This window comes from Lacerta agilis, chromosome 2 (assembly GCF_009819535.1).
Source record: "Lacerta agilis isolate rLacAgi1 chromosome 2, rLacAgi1.pri, whole genome shotgun sequence".
NCBI lineage: Eukaryota > Metazoa > Chordata > Lepidosauria > Squamata > Lacertidae > Lacerta > Lacerta agilis.
In genome coordinates, this window is record NC_046313.1 from 108,363,047 (window position 1) to 108,386,380 (window position 23,334).

General features: G+C 48.8%; 1 protein-coding gene across 2 annotated transcripts; it reads right to left on the reverse strand.

The window, feature by feature from the left end:
- Positions 1–2,752: 2,752 nt before the first annotated feature.
- Positions 2,753–21,404, reverse strand: LOC117042181 (trichohyalin-like). 2 transcript variants are annotated; one of them, XM_033141696.1, is made up of 10 exons: positions 20,053–21,404; positions 18,572–18,697; positions 16,727–16,825; positions 14,651–14,764; positions 12,655–12,792; positions 10,963–11,142; positions 9,584–9,760; positions 7,247–7,426; positions 5,313–5,406; positions 2,753–3,122 (listed from the first exon to the last, which is right to left on the reverse strand). In XM_033141696.1, the coding sequence occupies exons 1-10, from the start codon at positions 20,968–20,970 to the stop codon at positions 3,073–3,075; spliced, it is 2,076 nt and encodes a 691-aa protein (XP_032997587.1). In that variant the 5' UTR covers positions 20,971–21,404; the 3' UTR covers positions 2,753–3,072. The 2 variants fall into 2 exon arrangements, with proteins under 2 accessions (XP_032997587.1, XP_032997585.1); XM_033141694.1 differs by having other exon boundaries at positions 2,753–3,128.
- Positions 21,405–23,334: the final 1,930 nt, after the last annotated feature.

Below are 23,334 nucleotides of genomic sequence, written 5' to 3' on the forward strand. Positions count from 1 at the left end.
GCAGAACACATCATGTGGCATCGCGTGATGTGCTTCCCCATTGTGTGGGGCAAGTCAGCGCCCTTTGGGATGAACAGGACATCTTTGTTAGATACAACCCCAAATGGGTGGACCAAATGGGTTGGACACGACTAGGCCCAAGTGGGGACAGGGTGCCGCTCCATAACACGCGTGCATTATGACATCACGATGCACACGCACTACGGAGCGTGGTCTGTCCCGGCAGCCTTGCGAGTTCTATTTGGTTGGCGGTTTTTTATTATTATTCTTCATACTGCAAAAAATGTACTGTATATACCTTTTTTCTTAATGTACAAAAATATTTTATAGAAAGGATACAAATTTATTAAAGCTGATTTTAAGTAAGCCGCATTGTCTCTCTTATTCATGTAAACGAAGGATTATACTTGCTTATATTCTTCTTCTTCTTTGGCGATCACTCGTAGCCAAGTTAGATTGTCTTCCATGGGTATGGCCTACGATGCTGCTTAATTGGCAAGGTGGCTTCTGAAGTTGCTGTGGGTTTTTTTTCCAGCCCAGTTCCCTTTTCAGGAGGTTGGAGGGCATCCTTGACAGTGAATTTATTCCACGCACCCAGCTGGAGAGTTTGCTTGCGAGGGTATTTCATGGGGTGGAATTACAATTGTTCCACCAGCGAAAGTGTTTCTGCTTGCCAGGTGGAATAATCTCCTTTTTCCTCCTGCCCCCTGCCCCTGTTTGCTGTTCTCTGGGTTCTCCCACATACCCCCAAGCCAATTTGGGGGAGGGGAGAAAGCCCCGTTGTGGCAATGGGACTTGTACTAGCACAACTATTTAGTTGGAGGTGGCTCATTTTTGCTGTTTCTGTGGAACTGCATGTGCCACGAGAAGAGGGGTGAGATTGCCAGTGATACAGCGACAGATACTTTGCTCTGCTGTAGATGCAGCCTCGGGAACAAATCTGAGGTTCTCGTGCATGTGGGGGCAGGTGTCAGGTTCTGCATGAGATGCATGTGTGTCTGGAATTTCAGCAGGTGCAGAAAACAGCGCCCCCCCCTCCTTGCTGGTGTTGGATCATTCCCCTTATCTACTCTAGCTGCTTTCTCTTACCATTCCCCCTTACTGCACTACAGAAGAAACCCCTGCCCATCTAAGATGAAGATGTTGGAGCAGGCCAGTGGCCCACTGAGGGCTTGTCAACACCAGAGTTTGCTGCGTGTTCCCCCATTTAATATGCATAGTCCACATAACATGAGCCCTTCAAATCCCCCCTGTAAAGTCTGGTTTACCTGATAACAGTGATAATCCTATATCTTGGGGGAAGCTGAGCCATTTGGCATGGCAATACTGTTTTGGGGTGGAAGGATCAATTGCCGCTTTCTGCTGCTTTCGTTTCCATGCATATGAACTCAAATGCATTGTTCTTTCCCGGCTGTGCGTGTTAACTATTTCTAGTGTGCTCCTGAAAGGAGGATGTTTCTTCAGATTTGCACAAAACCAGGAAACCACACAAGCAAATCTACACTTGCCTGACAGTATGTGTTTGCACACTTCTTGAGCAGGGATTCTCTGTGTGTGAAAAACTAGGTGTTCACACAGCAGTTGGCACGCATGTCAACCATAGAATCAACAAATTAGAAGGTGGGGATAAATGCAAAAGGGAAAGCCTACCAGGATGAGCAGGAAAGACTAAATACCTACATTGGCTCCCAGGTCGTCAAAGTGTTGGTGCTGACCTTTAAAGCCCTAAATGGCTTCATAGAATCATAGAATCCTAGAGTTGGAAGAGACCACAAGGGCCATCCAGTCCAACCCCCTGCCAAGCAGGAAACACCATCAAAGCATTCCTGACAGATGGCTGCCAAGCCTCCGCTTAAAGACCTCCAAAGAAGGAGACTCCACCACACTCCTTGGCAGCAAATTCCACTGCCGAACAGCTCTCACTGTCAGGAAGTTCTTCCTAATGTTTAGGTGGAATCTTCTTTCTTGTAGTTTGAACCCATTGCTCCGTGTCCGCTTCTCTGGAGCAGCAGAAAACAACCTTTCACCCTCCTCTATATGACATCCTTTTATATATTTGAACATGGCTGTCATATCACCCCTTAACCTTCACTTCTCCAGGCTTCAGTCCAGTATACCTGAAGGAGTGTTTCCATCCCCATCATTCAGCCCGGACACCGAGGTCCAGCTCTGAGGGCCTTCTGGCGGTTCCCTCACTGCAAGAATCCAAGTTACAGGGAACCAGACAGAGGGGCTTTTCGGTGGTGGCGCCGGCCCTGTGGAATGCCCTCCCATCAGATGTCAAGGAAATAAACAACTATCTGACTTTAGAAGACGTCTGAAGGCAGCCCTGTTTAGGGAAGTTTTTAATGTTTGATGTGTTATCATGTTTTTAATATTCTGTTGGGAGCGGCCCAGAGTGGCTGGGGAAACCAGCCAGATGGGCAGGGGATTATTATTATTATTATTATTATTATTATTATTATTATTATTATTTATTTTATTACTTATTAAAGCTCCTCCCCATACAGAAATTCAAATAGGTGCTGGTGTGGAGTGCTCCAGTTTAATATGAATGGGCTGGAAAGTGGATAAACAGCTAAATAACGCTCAAATGTGGACAAGCCTACAAACCAGCCTCCTGTTCTGCGAAGCATGCAAGCAGGATTAGAGCCTAGCTCTGCTTTCCTGCAGTTTCCTGCAACTGGCATTTAGAAGCACTCACCCCTGCCAGCATCAGAACGAAAAGACTTCACACGGTGTTAGATCACTTTTGTATTGTTATTTCAGGCAGCAGTGCATTCCTAAGAAACAGCTCCTGTTGCACGAAGCTTGCACTCCAGCACCCCCTACTATTTCCATTAACCTCACACCCAGATTAAAAATGCAATCGCAATCAAATTCCCGTACATTAGCTCCTCTTCCCCAGGAATGAACAGAAGCTCACCATGCAATACCCCTTTCTTAAAAAAAACAACAACTGGCAACTCCCCAGCCCCCGCAGTTTTATATGTCTCTCTGTCCAGTGCTTCCGCTGATCAAGTATAATTTCATTTTGTCCCAGCATCTCTTCAATTTCTGGAGCAATTCAGGTCAGTCAGGGGCAAGGCTCGGAGAGCAGGCAGGAGGCAGGAGAGTCTGGCCTGGAAATGGGAGGAAGCAAAACTGTCAGAGCTGTTTTTCTGCAAAAGAGCACTCTCCCCACCTCAAATTCCCAGCCACTAGTGTTCAGAAGCATTACTGGTAGAGCCTCTCTTAACGCCATCCAAGTTGGTGGCCGTTGCGGGTGGCGCTGTGGGTTAAACCACAGAGCCTAGGGCTTGCCGATCAGAAGGTCGGCGGTTCGAATCCCCGCGACGGGGTGAGCTCCCGTTGCTCGGTCCCTGCTCCTGCCCACCTAGCAGTTCGAAAGCACGTCAAAGTGCAAGTAGATAAATAGGTACCGCTTTGGTGGGAAGGTAAACGGCATTTCCGTGCGCTGCTCTGGTTCACCAGAAGCGGCTTAGTCACACCGGCCACATGACCCAGAAGCTGTATGCCGGCTCCCTCGGCCATTAACGCGAGATGAGCACCGCAACCCCAGAGTCGGACATGACTGGACCTAATGGCCAGGAGTCCCTTTAAGTTGGCGGCCAGAGAATAACACACAGTTTATCTACACACCATTTGGAAAAGTCCTTCCTTTTGTCTTTTCCTCTGAATTTCCCAACTTTCATCCTCATTGGATGTACCCAAGTTCTCGTCTTATGAGAAGCAGACACATCTTGAGAGATCGCTGTTAATTCAGCGACAGCAACAGCAACAGCCGCAACCTCTGGAAATATTTTAGTCTGTTACCGATCTCGGCAGCTGACTAAGAGTTCTGTGGCACCTTTTAAAAAAAGATGGCGATGAAAGCTGCGATCCTGCACCCGCTTATCTAGGAGCATGAGACCTTACTTGTGAACAGAATCGTAGTGGGGGAAGGGAACCCAAGAGTCATCTAGTCCAGCCCCCTGCATTGCAGGAATCTCAGCTACAGAGGTACCTGTTTATCTACTTGCACTGGTGTGCTTTCTAACTGCTAGGTTGGCAGGAGCTGGGATGGAGCAACGGGAGCTCACTCCGTCACGGGGATTCAAACCACTGACCTCCTGATCGGCAAGCCCAAGAGGCTCAGTGGTTTAGACCACAACATCCTGGTATTATTGCCTTGCAAGCAGCGTAACAAAGCTTCTCTGAATAAAGCACGCTTGCAGATGCTTCGGGCTCCCGATCAGTTCCTGCCAGCATGGTTGGAAGATGCTGAAGCAGATGGCAGCACAGCTGTGCCTGCCATGGCTGATGGGAGTCGTGGTCAAAAACATCTGGAACGGGGCTGCACCAGGTTGATGCAGCAGAATGCCTGTCCCCTCTCGCTTCTTTTGAACCTGCTCCACTGGGGGTGCAGCTGGGTGCTTTTTTCCCCTCCCTCCTGTCTCTACTGCTCTGGTTTTGGGAAAGGGCCCGAGCTCTACAGTAGAGGAGCCACTTTGCACACAGAAAGTCACAGCTTCAATCTGTGGAATCCACAAGTACAGCTTTGAGGGAATTCAGCAGTGTAGACAATGTTGTTGTTATTTAGTCGTGTCCGACTCTTCGTGACCCCATGGACCAGAGCACGCCAGGCACGCCTATCCTTCACTGCCTCCCGCTGTTTGGCCAAACTCATGTTAGTAGCTTCGAGAACACTGTCCAACCATCTCATCCTCTGTCGTCCCCTTCTCCTTGTGCCCTCCATCTTTCCCAACTTCAGGGTCTTTTCTAGGGAGTCTTCTCTTCTCATGAGGTGGCCAAAGTACTGGAGCCTCAACTTCAGGATCTGTCCTTCTAGTGAGCAATCAGGGCCGATTTCTTTGAGAATGGATAGGTTTGATCTTCTTGCAGTCCATGGGACTCTCAAGAGTCTCCTCCAGCACCATAATTCAAAAGCATCAATTCTTCGGTGATCAGCCTTCTTTATGGTCCAGCTCTCACTTCCGTACATTACTACTGGGGAAACCATAGCTTTAACTATACGGACCTTTGTCGGCAAGGTGATGTCTTTGCTTTTTAAGATGCTGTCTAGGTTTGTCATTGCTTTAGACAATACCAAGTTAGATTGTCTGACTTGGTATAAAGCGATTGCCTGTGTTCAAATAAGAGTCCGGTGGAGTTTCAGTTGGTTTCTACACATTAAATTCTTTTTTTTTGGGGGGGGGGGAGATCAGCTTGTGCATGTCAAGCAGCAAAACATCTTGAGCTGGCCTCGAGCTCTGCTATGAAAGAGCAGCACCTTCCCATCCCGACCCTCTGCACCCCTCCCAGCCACGTACTTTCTCTCCCTGGCACCTGCTTCGTCCTCTTCAGCCAGAGCTCCTGCAACTTCTGCAGGACCCGGTCCTTCTCCTCTGCCTCCCGCAAAGCTTCCTGCCGGGGATGAAAGAGATCATGATGTCAGAAGCAGCTGTCAGCCGCATAATCACCAAGGCCATGGGCGTGTTGGGGTTTGGGGGGAGTGTGACCCATGGGTGCCACCCACTCTGCTCATGTCTCTTTCCCTTCTCCAGATCAGCAACCCCCACCTTCAGACAAGACAAAGTGTGTGCGTGTCAACACACACACACACACACACACACACACACACACTTTTCTCTGAGCCAAGGGATTTGGGTAAATGTCGGGTCCAGAAGAATTAATCTAAGCTCTGAAAAGCACAGAGAGTGGAAAGAGGAAGTGGGAAAGAGCGTCACCTCTTCCAACTTCCTCCTTCAGCTCTATGTAGTTTTCAAGGAAGAAGGTGACCATCCCTCACTGCCTCGTTTGCAAGGTCTCTCTCTCTCTCTCTCCTCTCTCCTCCTCTCTCTCTCTCCTCTGTGTGGTATTATGGGCACCAGGTGAAGACCTTAAGGACACCTTTGCAACCATGGGTGCCACACTGCCACTCCCTGTAGCTCAACTTCCTCCATCAAAAAAAATGTAAGGTAAAAGTAAAGGAACCCTGGACGGTTAAGTCCAGTCAAAGGGAACTATGGGGTTGCAGCGCTCATCTCGCTTTTGAGGGAGCCAGCGTTTGTCCGCAGACAGCTCTCCGGGTCATGTGGCCAGCATGAATAAACCGCTTCTGGTGCAACGGGACACCGTGACAGAAACCAGAGCGCATGGAAACGTCATTACCTTCCCGCCACAGTGGTACCTATTTATCTACCTGCACTCTGATGTGCTTTCGAACTGCTAGGTTGGCAGGAGCTGGGAACAGAGCAACGGGAGCTCACCCATAGCGCGGGATTCGAACCGCCAACCTTCCGATCGGCAAGCCCAAGAGGCTCAGTGGTTTAAGGGTGGCCAACTTCCGAGAGACTGGGATCTACTCACAGAGTTAAAAACTGGCAGTGATCTACCCCCTTTTGGGGGGTTCAGGTCACAGTTGTTGAGTTTTTTCAGGGATGAGGTAAAATGTTGAGGGTTTTTTTTTTTTTTTTTTTTTTTAGGGAAGCCACAGTTGTCCCGCTTCTTTGGGGGGAGCCAATGATCTACCAGTGATCTACCGCAGATGTCCGGTGATCTACCGGTAGATCACGATCTACCTGTTGGACATGCCTGGTTTTGACCACAGCGCCGCCCGCATCCCTGATGTCAAAAAGTGTAATCCCTATGTCAGCCACTAGATGGAATTAAACCAGGCAAATTCCATGTGGCGAAACAGCTTGCTAGATATCACAGCAGAAGAAGAAATCCAGCTTTGAGGACAGGCAGTAAATGTTAGGATGAGCTGAGCAATAAGAAAAGAGATTCTTATTGTTGTATTTACTCAGATTTCTTTTTTGCTTTTAAGCTTTGCCATTTTCTTCCTGCCGCTGAAGCTGGAACGATAACAATTAAAAGGGCGGTAAAACAAAGGGAGACCAAGCCTGCGGGGAAGAGCCTTTCACAAACCTTGCTGATGAAATATTTAATTTGGCTCCTATTTTTAAAGTTGGGGGGGGCGGAGAAGGAAGGCTCCACTTGCCAGCTCCATTTAGTGGGGGAAATGCAACAGAAAGAAGCAGAGCGAGGTCCTCTGGATCATGTAATAATACAGCACAGCAGGCAGAGAGGGTGCATGTACATTTCCTGCACACACAAAATTGTAGTCACAGGATTTTGAGGTTCTAAGGGAAAGTCTGGCAGGTGCACTCTGGCTCTTGACCTGCTTTTCCATGTCTGGAGCATCCTAGTCTCGTCTTCTCCCAAGAGGCCCTTTTTTGAAAACAAAACCAAAACTGCTCACCTCCAGGACCTGCTCCTTCACTGCCTCCATCCCCTGTAGCCGTGCAACTTCTTCGCGATGCTCCTCCAGAGCTGCAGCTCCCTGGGTGAGCTCTGCCTCTGCTTGCGCCAGGCGCCTGCGCAGCTTTTCCGCTTCCTGCGCCCGTTCTCGGGCGTCCTGCGAATGCCGGCGCAGCTGCTCCTGCAACGAGATGGAGAAGGCTGAGAATCCCGGCCTTTCCGTTATTGTCACCTGGCTGGTGCAGGACAAACTTCAGGCTTGTGGGATCTGCTTTGTTGGTTGGCTGGCTACAACCCTAAGGCCTGCTAATGAACCTGAGTCACGTGCAAGAGAGTAGACAGGAAAGGGGTAAACGTAAAGGTAAAGGGACCCCTGACCATTAAGTCCAGTCGCGGACGACTCTGGGGTTGTGGCGCTCATCTCGCTTTATTTTTTTTTTTTTTTTTTTATAAGAATTTATTGACATTTTTACTTATAACAACATACAACCTTCACCACACCTACATTTATACACAAACACAACAAATACAATTACACATACAAAGATTGCCATGATTTTTCTTCTTAATTGAACATCTGCAAAAAAAAAATTTCTTTTTCCAATCTTGACAGTTGACTTCCCCTGCCTTTTCACCTTCGAGTTTATATCCATAATCTACTTCATAACCTCTTCATTTTTAAAAAAAAAAAAAATTAAACTTAACTATATATATAAAGTAACGCATTCATCTTAATCTTCATCTTAGTCTTAATCATCTTAATCTATAAACTTAAACCACTTAAAATGACTTCATTTATACTACATCCTCATAAATCCTCACAAATCATCCTCATCAGATCTATCTCTTCTATCCTTTGAACTGCTGCTAATAACATAGAAACTTGAAATATCTCTTTTCATATTCAACCAAATAATAAAACAAACTATTGTTGACAGTGTTCACCCTCCGATTTCAAAATACCATAACAGATTGCTTTAGCTTTTACTTAGTGCTTCACCCCACACCCCCTCTGTCCATTCTTCTTCTCCTGATGGCATCAGCACTGAACTTCCATGCAACTTCCCTCTCCCAACGTCCACAAATCCAGGCACAGTCCAACACTCTCCTTGCCACGAGCTCCGAGGTATCCAACTCTCCCTCTCTCAGCTTCTCCGGTTCTTTGTAACATTCCTTTTCTTCTTGTAAATACCTTAATTCTTCCGGCTGGCGACGCCATAGCGGGTGGTCGGGGCTGCTTCGGCTGCGAGGCGCCCGATCCATCCCGGGGGTTAGGAGCCGCGCTACCGCAGCGCGCGGCTCCGGTTGGGGTGCGGGAAGAGCGTCCCGCACCCTGGGCTCCCCGGCTGTGCCCGTGGAGGCTCCGAACCCTTCCCCTACCCCCCTGTAAAGGGGGAGTGGGGGTGAAGGGACAACGGAGCCGGGCTTACGGGGATATGCCCCAACCGGGATGCAAATGCGGCGGCAAAGCCCGCGGTGAGCGTCCAAGTTCTACCTGTGAAGAACGGAGCTAAAGGAACCCGGTGGTCGTGAGTAAATAATCTCGGCAGAAATCGTGTTTTTGGAACGATCCGGGGGGAAGGAGAATGGCAGCCTGCCTCCCTCCCTTCGAGCCTAAGAACTAACCAATATCAGGGATTGCTGCCAAAGAACTGGTTATAAAGTATTTAAAATTGACACATGAGACTGGCAAACTTTTTCCTTGGGAAGCTAACTAGCGGAAAATATCTCTATTTAAAGTTGCGGTGTTTGCGCTCCAGCTCAGGAAAATGGCGACGAACAAAGAGACAGGAGAAGAAATATGACACCCACTTCCTCCTCCTCTGCCAGTATGCTGGGTTTTGTCCTTGAACTGGTATTGAACTCTGGACTAACAGATGAACAAAGGCTCACTGCATTGAAGGTGGAACTAATTTACAGAAAAGTTAAAGTCTTGTGTGGGGGTCTGAAATGGAACCAACTGCCCACAGAGGAGGCTAACAAAACTTTTGACACTTTGGAAGGAAATCTTGTCAAAGAGCTGAGAGGATGGATGGAAAGATGGGAAGAAATGAATGAGCTACTTCGGAGAAGAAATTCGCTTGTTGGGGGTGGCAGCCCCAAGGCGATGTCAAGATTTGCTATATCCAGTCCCCGAGGTGTGAGCTCGGGGGCCAGGGACGGCGCTCATCTCGCTTTATTGGCCGAGGGAGCCGGCATACAGCTTCTGGGTCATGTGGCCAGCATGACAAAGCTGCTTCTGGCGAACCAGAGCAGCGCACGGAAACGCCGTTTACCTTCCCGCCAGAGTGGTACCTATTTATCACAGAGTGCCCTGTGTGCTCCTTCTCATAGCTACCTGCAGCTCCTGTTCCGTGGCAGAAGCTGCATCTTCCACAGCTTCCAGGCGCCTCTGCCACTGGGCTCTGATCTCCTCCTGCTCAGCCAAAGACCGGGCCAGCAAGTCTTCCTTCTCCTGGATCCTCTGGAGCAGCCCTGGGGCGAAGTCGGAGCTGCCGAGGGAATTGGCGAGCGCCTTGGGTGGAGAAAGACACGAGAGGTCTTGCAGGAGAGAGGCGGAAAGGGAGTGGCAGGGGACAGATCCACACCATGCGTTAAAGCACATCCAATGTGTGTTTTAACCACATGACACCCCCCACCCAAAGCATCCTGGGAAAACTAGCTTGTTAAGGGTACTGGGAATTGCAGCTCTGTGACGAGGAAGCTGCCATTCCCAGGATTCTTTGGGAGAAGTCATGTGCTTTAAACGTGTACTCTAAAAAATGGTGCGCCTGCCCATGTATCTCTTTGTCTGCTTTCCCCAAGAAAGAAACCTGAAAACCCAATCATCGATATTTCCATGCCTCTGCAAATGTTCCTGAGGCAATGAAGATGGCTGACGCCACTTGAGAGGCTCTTGCAATTAAGTGGTATATAAATCATCTGAATAAAAGTAAGGAAATAGCACGGAAAAGAAGCACCGTATGAGGAATCTCTCAGATATCGGAAGGGCTGCCACATAGAAGAGGGGAAATATTCGTTGTTGTTGTTTTTGCAGGAATAGAGCCATGGACCTCAATTACGGGAGGGTAAATTTCAGTGGACTGCAAGAAGATCAAACCTATCCATTCTCAAAGAAATCAGCCCTGAGTGCTCACTAGAAGGACAGATCCTGAAGTTGAGGCTCCAGTACTTTGGCCACCTCATGAGAAGAGAAGACTCCCTAGAAAAGACCCTGATGTTGGGAAAGATGGAGGGCACAAGGAGAAGGGGACGACAGAGGATGAGATGGTTGGACAGTGTTCTCGAAGCGACTAGCATGAGTTTGGCCAAACTGCGAGAGGCAGTGAAGGATAGGCGTGCCTGGCGTGCTGTGGTCCATGGGGTCACGAAGAGTCGGACACGACTGAACGACTGAACAACAACAACAACAACAACAAATTTCAGTTGACCATTGAGAGAAAGGTCTTGGGGCCCCTCCAGACCTGTGTTCCATTGCGTTCATGATGGCTGGCGCTTACGATGGTATCAGGGAGATTGCACATGTTAAATTTCAAAAATCCTGTGGTATTCTAGCATTGCCAAGGAGGAGACCACATCATCTCCTATGCATTTCACTAGAGCTAACTGTGCCATGAGAATGTCTGACATAGGAGAGCGAGCATGATCTTTCTGGGTGTGGCTCAGCCCTTTTGGCCGCCTGACGCCATGAGGACTAGAAACCTAGCAGTAGCTAACCTCCACATCCTTGGTGCTGCTGGCGAGCGCTTCCTGGAGGGCTTTGATTAAGGCTTCCTTCTCCTTCAGGGCCAGGAGCAAAGTTTGGTCCCGCTGCTGCCAGGATCCGCGGGTCGAGGCGGAGAGAGATTCCAGCCGCTGGATTTCCCGATCCTTCTGATGTAGCACCTCGCGCAACGCCTGGAGGAAGAGGGGGGGGCAATTGCAAAGGTTAGACAAGACAAATCCCCAGAACAGGAGAAAGCGATCTTATTTTCACGGATCCTCCTTTGTCCTCACAGAGCAACCGTGTCATCGGTGCCTCTTAGCAACCACAGAATCCTGACTGCTAAACCCAGCAAACTTTTCGTATCCGGGATTGTCTGTCTAACCCTGGAAGAATCCAGATTAATTACCCCCAGCAAACAATGGACTGTTTTTTTAAAAAAATGTTTGCAAATGCCACGTAATTTTCTTCTTTAAAAAAAAAATACATACTAGAAGGAAAGATGTGAAAAGCAAACAAGACAAAGTGAGAACACAAGTTGGTGAAAAGGGCTACATTTCCCATGATGCCGCGCTGCTCCCCACATCCTTCTTAAAGGTCCTGTATACCTGAAGGAGCGTCTCCACCCCCATCGTTCAGCCCGGACACTGAGGTCCAGCACCGAGGGCCTTCTGGCGGTTCCCTCACTGCGAGAAGCCAAGTTACAGGGAACCAGGCAGAGGGCCTTCTCGGTAGTGGCACCCGCCCTGTGGAACGCCCTCCCATCAGAGGTCAAAGAGATAAGCAACTACCTGACATTCAGAAAAAACCTGAAGGCAGCCCTTTTCAGGGAAGTTTTTAATGTGTGACATTTTTGTATCTGATTTTTGTTGGAAGCCGCCCAGAGTGGCTGGGGAAATCCAGCCAGATGGGTGGGGTACAAATAATAATAATAATTATTATTATTATTATTATTATTATTATTATTATTATTAAAGTACGAAGCAAAGGCCCACCCTACATTTATCTGGCATGTCAGGTCAACATGCCTTTGTAGCCAAGAAGACTAGAAACTTAGTTCTTGGCTGTTTGTTGAAATCCAGAAGTCCCAATCAGGGTTTATCCAGAATTACATTTGGAAAGAAACATAGCCCCAATTTTTTTAAAAAATAGAAATATACATATCTATGCATATAGGTAAAGGTAAAGTTAAAGGGACCCCTGACCATTAGGTCCAGTCGTGGACAACTCTGGAGTTGCGGCGCTCATCTTGCTTTACTGGCTGAGGGAGCCGGTGTACAGCTTCCGAGTCATGTGGCCAGCATGACAAAGCCGCTTCTGGCGAACCAGAGCAGCGCACGGAAACGCCGTTTACCTTCCCGCTGGAGTGGTACCGATTGATCTACTTGCACTTTGATGTGCTTTTGAATTGCTAGGTTGGCAGGAGCAGGGAACAAACAACGGGAGCTCACCCCGTCGCGGGGATTCGAACCGCCAACCTTCTGATCGGCAAGCCCTAGGCTCAGTGGTTTAACCCACAGCGCCACCTGCGTCCCGCATCTATGCATATAGATATATATTTAAAATCACCCGCCTTGCCCACAGGAGAGGCCAGGACTCAAATCAATTTTCCCACTGTGTTGCAGTGCAAATAACCTCCCACCATATTGTCCATAGTTTCAGGCCCCTCCTCCCTCGGTCACAGTACACCCCCTCTGCGTTCATACATGCAAGGTCTCCTCTCCTGTGCGGAGGGCAGTGCCAAGTCTTGCCAGGTCGGCGTCTTTGTCCTTCAGCACCTCTTGTAGGTGCCTCACCTCATGGTGCACAGACTCCAACGCCAGGAAGTGACCGGACAAGGTCTTCTGTCAGGGCAAAGAGAAGGAGACAAAATGAAGGTTCCCCAGGAGCTGCCTTACTCTGCCTTACATACGGGATGGGAAGATGACAGATCAGGACCTATTCCCCGTCTGTGGAATGTTCTCCCCAGGAAAGTTCGCCTGGCGCCTTCATTACACACTTTCAGGCGCCAGGCAAAAACGTTCCTTTTTAACCAGGCCCTCAGTTGATCTGTTTGACATCCTATACCAGTACTAATGTATGGAAGTGAGAGTTGGACCATAAAGAAGGCTGATCGCCGAAGAATTGATGCTTTTGAATTATGGTGCTGGAGGAGACTCTTGAGAGTCCCATGGACTGCAAGAATATCAAACCTATCCATTCTCAAGGAAATCGGCCCTGAGTGCTCACTAGAAGGACAGATCCTGAAGTTGAGGCTCCAGTACTTTGGCCACCTCATGAGAAGAGAAGACTCCCTGGAAAAGACCCTGATGTTGGGAAAGATGGAGGGCACAAGGAGAAGGGGACGACAGAGGATGAGATGGTTGGACAGTGTTCTCGAAGCTACTAACATGAGTTTGGCCAAACTGCGGGAGGCAGTGAAGGATAGGTGTGCCTGGCGCGCTCTGGTCCATGGGGTCACGAAGAGTCGGACACGACTGAACGACTGAACAACAACACCCTTTCAAAATGTGGCTCTTTTCGGGGGGTGTTATTGGTTTGTTATTTTTATTCTGATTATATATGTGGTGATCTTTTCTGTGACCTCTTGGTATGTTGTTGTTGTTCAGTCGTTCAGTCGTGTCCGACTCTTCGTGACCCCATGGACCAGAGCACGCCAGGCACGCCTATCCTTCACTGCCTCCCGCAGTTTGGCCAAACTCATGCTAGTTGCTTCGAGAACACTGTCCAACCATCTCATCCTCTGTCGTCCCCTTCTCCTTGTGCCCTCCATCTTTCCCAACATCAGGGTCTTTTCTAGGGAGTCTTCTCTTCTCATGAGGTGGCCAAAGTACTGGAGCCTCAACTTCAGGATCTGCCCTTCCAGTGAGCACTGAGGGCTGATTTCTTTAAGAATGGATAGGTTTGATCTTCTTGCAGTCCATGGGACTCTCAAGAGTCTCCTCCAGCACCATAATTCAAAAGCATCAATTCTTCGGCGATCAGCCTTCTTGATGGTCCAGCTCTCACTTCCATACATTACTACTGGGAAAACCATAGCTTTAATTATACGGACCTTTGTCGGCAAGGTGATGTCTTTGCTTTTTAAGATGCTTTTTAAGATATACCTCTTGGTATAGGGCGGTATATAAACTCAATAAACAACAACAGCAGCAATATTGGTAGATCCCCGGAGGACTGGCAGTAGATCAGCGAGGAGTTTTGATTCCCAAGTTCCAAAGCAGCAAAAACCGTGTCAGACTGATCCATACATTTAAAGCAGATTAAAACAGAAATTTAATGCACATGACTTCTCCCCAAAGAATCCTGGGATGAACTGTAGTTTGTTTAGGGCGCTGGGAATTGTAGCTCTGTGAGGGGGGAACTACAGTTCCCAAGATTCTTTGAGGTTAGCCAAGTGCGTTACATGCCCTTTGAATAGATGGTGGGGATGCGGCCTAACAAATTTATTACGGCACAAGCTTTCATGGGTCGCATGTGCATTTAAAACACTCTCACGCCACTTTTAACAGCCACTGCTTTCCCCCAAAGAATCCTGGGAGGTGTAGCTGGTTAATGATGCTGACCGCATCGACCTCCAATCCCCAGCACCCTTAAAACTAAAGTTCCCAGGATTCTCCATGGCTGTTAAAGCGGAAATTGGATGTGTGGATCGTGAGCCTCAGTGATCAGGGTATTTCTGGCTCCATACCCTCCCGTTACCTCTAAGGCCTGGTCTCTCTCCTTCAGGCGATGGGCCATTTGCTTTATCAGGGCTTCCAGCATGGTGGGCTTGACCTCTGGAGAGCCAAGAGACTGAAAGAGGATAAGACAGTCCTGGGGGAGAGAAAGAGGATGAGAGAGAGAGGGAGAGAGGGAGAGAGCTTTATGTTGAGGAGCTGAAATCCTCTCCTACGTCCTACCCCTTCCCTTCTTAAAATTATTTTATTCATAATCTTCAATTTCATACATTTCAATAATTTTGCAATCGTTTTAACTTCTATGCTGCTTTTTTATTTTATTTATGCTTTTCAGGTTTATACATTTCTCTGATTTTTCAATCATTTTAATTATTTCAAAGCTCAACTTCCTTCCCCCCTCTTTCTGCGGTTCCTTAAATTTATTTTAAATATTTTCTGCTTATCCAAATTAACTTAATTTGCTCATTTGTTCATCTACATTAAATATATACTCTTGTAAAACTGCAGGTTATTACAATAATCCTGCCCAAGTGCTTATCTGTTTACAGTTTGTTTGTAAATATTCAATAAACCATTTCCATTCTTTTTATAAAAAGTTTGTTATCTTGATTTCTTATTCTTCCGGTTCGCCATTTCTGCATATTCCTTAAGTTTTCGTATCCATTCTTCTTTTGCTGGGACTTCTTCTCCTTTCCATTTTTGGGCAAGTAACATTATTGCCACTGTAGTCACATACATGAATAAATTTCTGTACAGTTTGGGTAGTTCTGTCCCTATAATTCCCAAAAGGAAGGTTGCTGTTTTTACAAATGTTATTTTAAACATGTTTTTCAATTCATTATAGATCATTTCACAGTAAGCTTTAAGTTTCCTTATTCCAGGGAGCTCAAAGCAGCATACAAAATTATGCTGGAGCACACCACTGGCTCAAGGAAGCTCAGCAAGCAGGGGGAGAATTTGAATCGGGGAAACTTTGGTCCTCAAAACAGACAGAAATCTAGCTTTTGAAGCTGTTCCAAGACTCAGTCCCTCTCTATTCTCAACTTAAGCATGCAAGAGTCCTTATAAAAAGTCAATGAGACATTCCAGCAAGAAGAAGAAAAATCACTCAAGGGAGATGCAATTGAGGGCTGGGGAGGAGCACTGGTTTGAGGAGAGTCCTGAGGGCCACTCAGAGAAGAATGGAGGGCCGCTGAAGTTCCTCACTGCTACTTCAAAAGTTCATGCCAAAAAACCCCACCTCTCTCCCACAGCCCAAGAACAACAACTTTGGTTAAAAAGGGGGGGGGGAGGCCACTGAAACAGCACAACATCAGTGCCGAAAGGCCTTGTGCCATAAAAATGGAATGTTCCACAAATACAGGACTAATCCCCTCTAAAGCCCTGTCCTTGCACTGCTGTCCTTTGAATGTCTCTGGACTGCGGCACCCAAAGAAAGGTATCAGTAAAAAAGGTAAAGGACCCCTGGATGATTAAGTCCAGTCAAAGGTGACTATGGGGTGTGGCGCTCATCTTGCTTTCAAGGTTGAGGGAGCCGGCGTTTGTCCACGGACAGCTTTCTGGTTCATGTGGCCAGCATGACTAAACCGCTTCTGGCGCAACGGGACACCATAACAGAAACGCAGTTTACCTCCCCGCCAGAGCGGTACCTATTTATCTACTTGCACTGGTGTGCTTTCGAACTGCAAGGTTGGGCAGGAGCTGGGACAGAGCAACGGGAGCTCACTCCGTCGAGGGGATTCGAACCGCCAACCTTCCAATTGGCAAGCCCAAGAGGCTCAGTGGTTTAGACCACAGCGCCACCCAGAGAAAGCTATCAGAGAACCACCAATAGAGGGCTTGAGGAGACCCATGCAGGAAAAGGTATTAGGGGTTGTGACAAAAAACAGCAGCCCCAGTCAGGTTCCCCATTCTACATAAGAAGAGTCCTGCAGGATCAGGCCCAGCCAGCTTCATGTTCTCACTGTGGCTGACCGGATGCCTCCATGGGAAGCCTGCACCTCCGATTCGTCATTTTCACCCGCTTGAGAGATTAGGATGGGCCACTCTATCACAGCATGGGATGCCAAGGTGTTGTCCCCCCCCTCTCTCTCCTCACCTGTAAGGCCCTTTCCTTGCTCTGCAGACACCTTGCCAGCCGCTGAATCAGCCGCTCTTGACTACTGGCGGCCTTCACCTCCGGCGAAATCTCAGCCTCCTAATATTGGGGAATGAAACAAAACAACAGTTTTGGACAAAATTCTGAGGTAGGCCCAAGAGGGCAGGGAAGGGAGCAAAAAGGAAACAGTGACCAGGTCCTAACATCAAGAGGCAGTGCTAAACCAAGACGTGGCAACCTGCTTTTCACTGAGTCAGAGCTGAGTGCTTTTCACAGAGTCTATTCAGCTCAGTACTGTCAACTCTGACCGGGAGCAGTTGCCCAGTTTTTCAGGCAGCAGCTTTAAGTTCAGTCATAGGAGACTATGGGGTTGCAGCGCTCATCTCACTTTCAGACTAAGGAAGCCGGCGTTTGTCCACACAGAGCTCTCCGGGTCATGGGGCAAGAAGGACTAAACCGCATCTGGTGCAACGGTACACCGTGACGGAAACCAGAGCACACAGAAACGCCGCTTACCTTCCCGCCGCAGCGGTACCTATTTATCTACTCGCACTGGTGTGCTTTCGAACTGCTAGGTCGGCAGGAGCTGGGACAGAGAAACGGGAGCTCACCCTGTCACGGGATTCGAACCGCCAACCTTCCGATCGGCAAGCCCAAGAGGCTCAGTGGTTTAGACCACAGCGCCATCCGCGTCCCTGCTGCAGAGACTGGTAATATGTAACTGTGCGTTGTTTTTGCAGCACCCAAGTCACCTCCCCAGGGTGCAAGGCTGGGCCACATCTCTGGAGGTCCTTGGCTGCCCAGATGGCAAGACCCTCCTCTCGACTTCTCTGATGTGGTACAAAGGAAAGCAGAGAAAGACGTTTGGCACCAGCTTGGCAGCAGGAGTTGCCGGAAGGAGGCGTACAAGGCAACACCCAACCGTCTTATGGGTTGCACTCTGGATTTACTCTAGTTACAGGTAGGTAGCCGTGTTGGTCTGCCACAGTCAAAACAAAATAAAAAAATTCCTTCCAGTAGCACCTTAGAGACCAGCTACGTTTGTTCTTGGTATGAGCTTTCGTGTGCCTGCACACTTCTTCAGATACCATGCACATGAAAGCTCATACCAAGAACAAACTTAGTTGGTCTCTAACGTGCTACTGGAAGGATTTTTTTATTTTATTTTGTTTGGATTTACTCTGTAGCCTTTTCTTCTCCCAGAGGTAGCCTGTGGGGCAGCTGGTATGGATTTTTCCTCAGGTCCCCACCCCCCAACAGCCCAAGCATTTCTCACAAATGTGTGTAGCTGTGAGGCTGCAGAGGTTTTGAACCAGAGTTTTCATTATTATTATTATTATTATTATTATTATTATTATTATTATTCAGTTCTATCCCACCCTTCTTCCCTTCTTAATCGATTGTTTGACTCTATGTTTTAATGTATTATATACATTGATGTTAGCCGCCCTGAGCTCAAACCTGGCCAGGGAGGGCGGGATATAAATATTATTATTATTATTATTAATAATAATAATAATACCCAAAGGTGCCCAGTGCAGGTGACATCAACTTAGTCGGTAAGAGAATGTTGCAAGTGCCATAGCTCAGTGGTGGAAATTCTGCTTTGCATGCACAAGGTCCCAGGTTCAATCCCCGGCATCTCCAGGCAGGCTGGGAGAGGTTGCTGTCTAAAAAAAGCAGCTGCCGGTCAGTGCAGACAATCCTGAACTATATGACGCCATGGTCTGAAGGCTCCAGAGCTCCCTATGCAGAGCTTGCAATTCGGGAATGAAGCAAAGGGCAACCTGGCCAGTCTTCCCTCCCCTGCCCAGCCTGGAAGGCCCCAAAGCAAAATGGCTCTACCGGCTTCATGTCCTCTCCCGGCTTCTCCTGAAAGCTCCTGAGTTCTTCTTCGGCAGCCTCAAGCCGCTGCTTCAGGTTCTCATACGCCCCTTGCACACCCTGATGCACCATCTGCTGAGCTTGGAACTTAGGGAAAGAAAACAGGGTTAGACCGGGAGGATTCCCGTGGGGCAAGATCTATGCGGGTGAGAGGGCTTGCCAGGCCTCAAGTCCTCACCCAGGGGTGTCTCCTCCTACTTAGGGTCTCGTGGGGGCAGGGGAGGAATTAAACCACAGGTTTCGGGGCCAGAATCAAGCAGACAGGCTGCTTTTGTGTTGGATAGTCTTGCCGCATTTTCCCACCAAAAACCGCCTCTTAACTTCTAGGCTCCTCCAAGGAGCTGAAGGCAGCTTGCATTGCTCCTCCCGTCTCCATTTTACCCACACAAGAACCCTGCGAGGTAGGTTTGGCTGAGAGGAAGCATCTGGCCCAAGGTCAGCCATGGCTGGGTGGGAATTTGAACCCAGTCGGCACCATGGTTTGCTTCGACAGTTCCTGGGTTATCTCAGAAATGAGCAAACAAACTATGGTTTATTTCCTCAAGGTTTGTTTTGTCGTTGTCGTCCCCCCACCGCCCAAGCTGGTTCTACCTCTTTAGTTTGGTGGGTGTTTAGGAGGTTCATACACCAATAACAAACGGCAGCTGCATGTTGTGGTTCCTGGCATCAAACAAACCATGGTTAAATCTGACATCTACACAGGCAACCCTTGGGCTAAACAAACCATGGCTTATGCCGTGGTCCGGCTGGATGCAGAGGAATGGTGGGAGGCAGCAGTTGGGGAACCCCCAAGGGAAGAAGGCTTAGAGCCCAGGGAGCGGTGGTGGATGGATGATGAGTAGTCAGAGCAAAAAGAGGGAACAGACAGGGAAGAGGAGGGTTGGAAGCTGCAAAGGCAACAGGGTTTAGTGAGCAGGAAGAAGCTGTGGCAGAGAGCAGTCCAGAAGCAGAAGCGGAATCAGGAGAGGAGGGAGGGCAAGAGGCAGAGATGAGTCAGGCTGATGAAGAGTCCAGGAGGTCTCCCCCTCCTGCTGTGACAAGGTCCTCTCCCTACAGTCTCCCAGGACCCAAAGAGGTATGAAGAGGGAGGAGCACAGACAGGCAAGATGGCAGAGTCTCAGATTGCTTGGGAAGGACCCAGGAGAGAAGGAAACTTACAGCAGCTGTGGGAAGGCGGGAATCTTTAATCTTGGCCTCATAGGGCCAAGATCTACCAAGAAGAATTGCTGTGCTCATTAGGCCTGGCTCCCCTGAGCAGGCCTTGTTTCTTCTAATAAAGAGTTAACTTCACGTACTCAAGTCTGATTTATTGCGGCCTGGCTCCCTGACAGCTTAGCTCACAAATATGCCACAGCGTTAAAGTAGTTTGGCTGCATGGATCCTTGAGCAGGAATGATTTAAGCAAAGATCCTCAGAGAAGACCTCACTTGACTGCCTCTCACCTTCAACTCCAGCGGCAGGAACTCATCCACCATCTCTTCAAAGGCCTCCTCTCCCAAGGGGCTCTCCCTCCGAGGAGTGGGCACATGCCTGTTCCTGGCCAGCACCGGGATCTTGCTGCCCGCCGGCACCCGCAGCCGTTTCCTCTCGATGCCCCTCAGTGCCCTCAGAGCCTCCCAGGCCACGTCCGGCTCTGGCAGTGTGTCCAACGACAGCATCGAGCAAGACTCAGCGTCTCCCAAGCTCTGTGAGCGGAGCGAGGCACGGGAGCCAGCGCGGTGGACCGTGGGCATGCTCTGCGACTTGTCCCGGCAGAGGGGGAAGCCGGGAGACAGTACCCCCAGCCGCCTCGGGGTCCGGCACACCCACTCATAATCCGAATCCTCCACCCGGAGCCCGTGGCAGCTGCGGCACTGCCGCGACCGGCACGGCGTCCCCGGGCAGCTGCCGTCGGCGTCGCCGGCCCAGCACTCGTACTGAGAGAGGGCCATGTCGTCCTGCAGGAGGCGCTGGTAACGCACGTGGGGCAGATCCGCGATGCTGGCGGAGATCTCTTGGCCCACGTAGGAGAACGTGGCGCCGGCATCATCCGGGAACCGCTGCGCGTGGATGTGGCGGAGGGTGCGAGCCAGCTGGTCCTTCTCCGAGAGCAGGCGCTGGAGGCGGTCGATGGAGAGGGCTTGCACCCGGGCGATGACCGTGTCAAAACGGTACACCCGGCCCAAGGCCTGGGCGCATTTCCCACACAAGAACTCCCCCCGCCCGTCGCCGCGCTGGGGGGGCTCCCGGCTGAGGACGTAGGACAGCACCACTTGCAGGTCCGGGCGTGAGCTGCCCCCACTGCGGCTAAAGAGCCATCGCCGGTGGTTGCCGCGAAGCACCGCGCCGCAGAGGCGGCAGAAATTGTTGAGGCTTTCCATGGGTTCAGAGGTGAGGGGCGGCGGAAGGAAATCCTGCGCCCTTCTGAGCCTCCATGTAGTTCTTGGCAGCTGTAAATCGCTGCAAGAGCTGGAACTTCTATAACTTATCTGTATTCAACAACCTGCTCAGACTAAGCCGAAGGATGGGCGGTGTTTCTGGATTGGTTTTTCTGGATCCTCGAGGCCTGTATTTATTTCTCTCCAGAATTCTAATTGTAGCTTCCTTACTACGGTGTTCTGATCCTGTCTCAGTCCGGATAGTACCTTGGGCTTTTGTTTCTGGAGCACCCAGAGTTTCTATTTGATTTCTTGATCTGGGCCTCCTAAGGTCTAGTCTGCCTCCCCGATGGAAATCCAAAAACCAGGTTCTAGATTCTCTGCTTCAACTCTGAGCAGACGACAGAATAGATACCTACTGATGGATCAGCTTTGTCTTCCTCTGTGCTCCCCGTGGCTCGTATCATTTATCAAGATCACCGTTTGCCAAATCCATCCAAATGCAACATGTCAGAAGCACCTGCAGGCAAAGAATATATGTTACAAATACACACCCAGGATTAGAAACAAAAAAACCCAGACCAACCAGAAACTTCATGAACTAAAAAAAACAGACTGTAATTTCCTAGGAAGGTGGAGGGCACATTCTTTCTACTCTCCACCCAGAGCTGTGAAAGCACGCAAATGGCATATTTGCACACAGAGTGTAACACGCCACGCATTCTCATGGTTTTTTTTCCGAAAGAGGAAAAAAAGAGCATGTTTCTAGTCCTCCTAGTTTTTAAACTGCTTTAAAGATTACAACTTGAAGGCTGGAATCAACGCCAGTTAATGAATAGTATAAATTCAACAAAGATGTCATCACTGGGAAACATTTTTTTCTGATAGAATAAAACCTGTTTTATTCTTGCTGCTAAACTAGGCTTTGTCATAACGAAGGTGTGCACGTGTGAACCAAGTACACACCACTTAAATCTCAGGTATGAAGCCAAAACTTACTTGGCTAGCCTCTCAAAGACTGGGAAAGTGCTTCTCTTTAGTTGAAAGTGTGACCCCCAAGGAGCGTGATAGACAGCTATGATCCAACAGCCAAGAGATCCATAGACTCATAGATGTATAAAATTGAGGAGTTGGAAGGGTCCCCCGAGGGTCATCTAGTCCAACCCCCTGCAATGCAGGAATCATTTGCCCAAGGTGGTGCTTGAACCCACAACCCTGAGATTATGAGCCTCATGCTCTACCAACTGAGCTACCACAGCAGATACAGCCGACAGCAAAAATCATTAGGGCTGCAAAGCTTGTTAAGCAGTGTACTGTGCTGTAAATTCATTCAGTTGGAAAGATTTCAAAACCTGCTCCTGATTAATCAGGCAGCAGATTTCAATATAAATTATTTTAATACATGAAAGTTCAGGTGGCAAGCATCTTTTTAAAAGACACATTCACCCCTTCTCTCACTCAGAGGAAATGCCTATTTGAAGACGCAGCCTCCTGGGTACAGTGGTACCTCAGGTTACATACGCTTCAGGTTACATACTCCGTTAACCCAGAAATAACGCTTCAGGTTAAGAACTTTGCTTCAGGATGAGAACAGAAATCGTGCTCTGGCAGTGCAGCGGCAGCGGGAGGCCCCATTAGCTAAAGTGGTGCTTCAGGTTAAGAACAGTTTCAGGTTAAGAACGGACCTCCGGAACGAATTAAGTTCTTAACCCGAGGTACCACTGTATTTAAACAAACCTGGATTTTTCAGCCTGTTTTTAATTGATGCTGGGTTACATTTTATATCGTTAATGTCACTGAAACTTTTATTTTTGGTCTTATTGAAACCGATTTTAGCTTGCTGCTGCTGCTGCTTCAGTTAATTGTTCTGTGCTCGTGTGTGTGTGTGTGTGTGTGTGTGGATTTAATTGTTTCATGACTTTATTTTGTTAACAGCTTTTGTCTTGGGCAGCTTTAGGAGGGGATTAGACAAATTCTCGGAGGAAAATACTCTCTGCGTCCGTCCGTCCCCCAGTATCAGAGGCAATAATGCTTCTAAATACCAGTTGCCTGGAAACTACAGGAGAGGAATCAAAAGATCACAGAATTGTGGAGCTGGAAGGAACCCTGAGGATCATTTAGTCCAACCCCCTGCAATGCAGGAATACGCAGCTGTCCCTTACGGGGGCCGAACCTGCAACCTTGGCTTTATCAGCACCTCGCTCTAACCAACTGAGCTATCCAGGATTGTGAGAGTTCTCTTGTGCTCAAGGTCTTGCTTGCTGGCTTCCTACACAGGCATCTGGTTGGCCACTGTGAAAACAGGATGCTGGACTAGACTTTGGCCTGGCACGGGTCTTGTTTGTGAGCTTCCCATAGATATCTGTG

Bases quoted from the DNA above. Each gene is read 5' to 3' on its own strand.
- LOC117042181 (XM_033141694.1), bottom strand. From the start codon at position 20,970: ATGGAAAGCCTCAACAATTTCTGCCGCCTCTGCGGCGCGGTGCTTCGC. The intron at 18,698-20,052 runs GTGAGAGGCAGT...TCTTTCCCTAAG, and splicing joins TCCTGCCGCTGGAGTTGAAG to TTCCAAGCTCAGCAGATGGT. The intron at 3,129-5,312 runs GTACGTGGCTGG...GCTTCCTCCCAT, and splicing joins GCAGGTGCCAGGGAGAGAAA to TTCCAGGCCAGACTCTCCTG.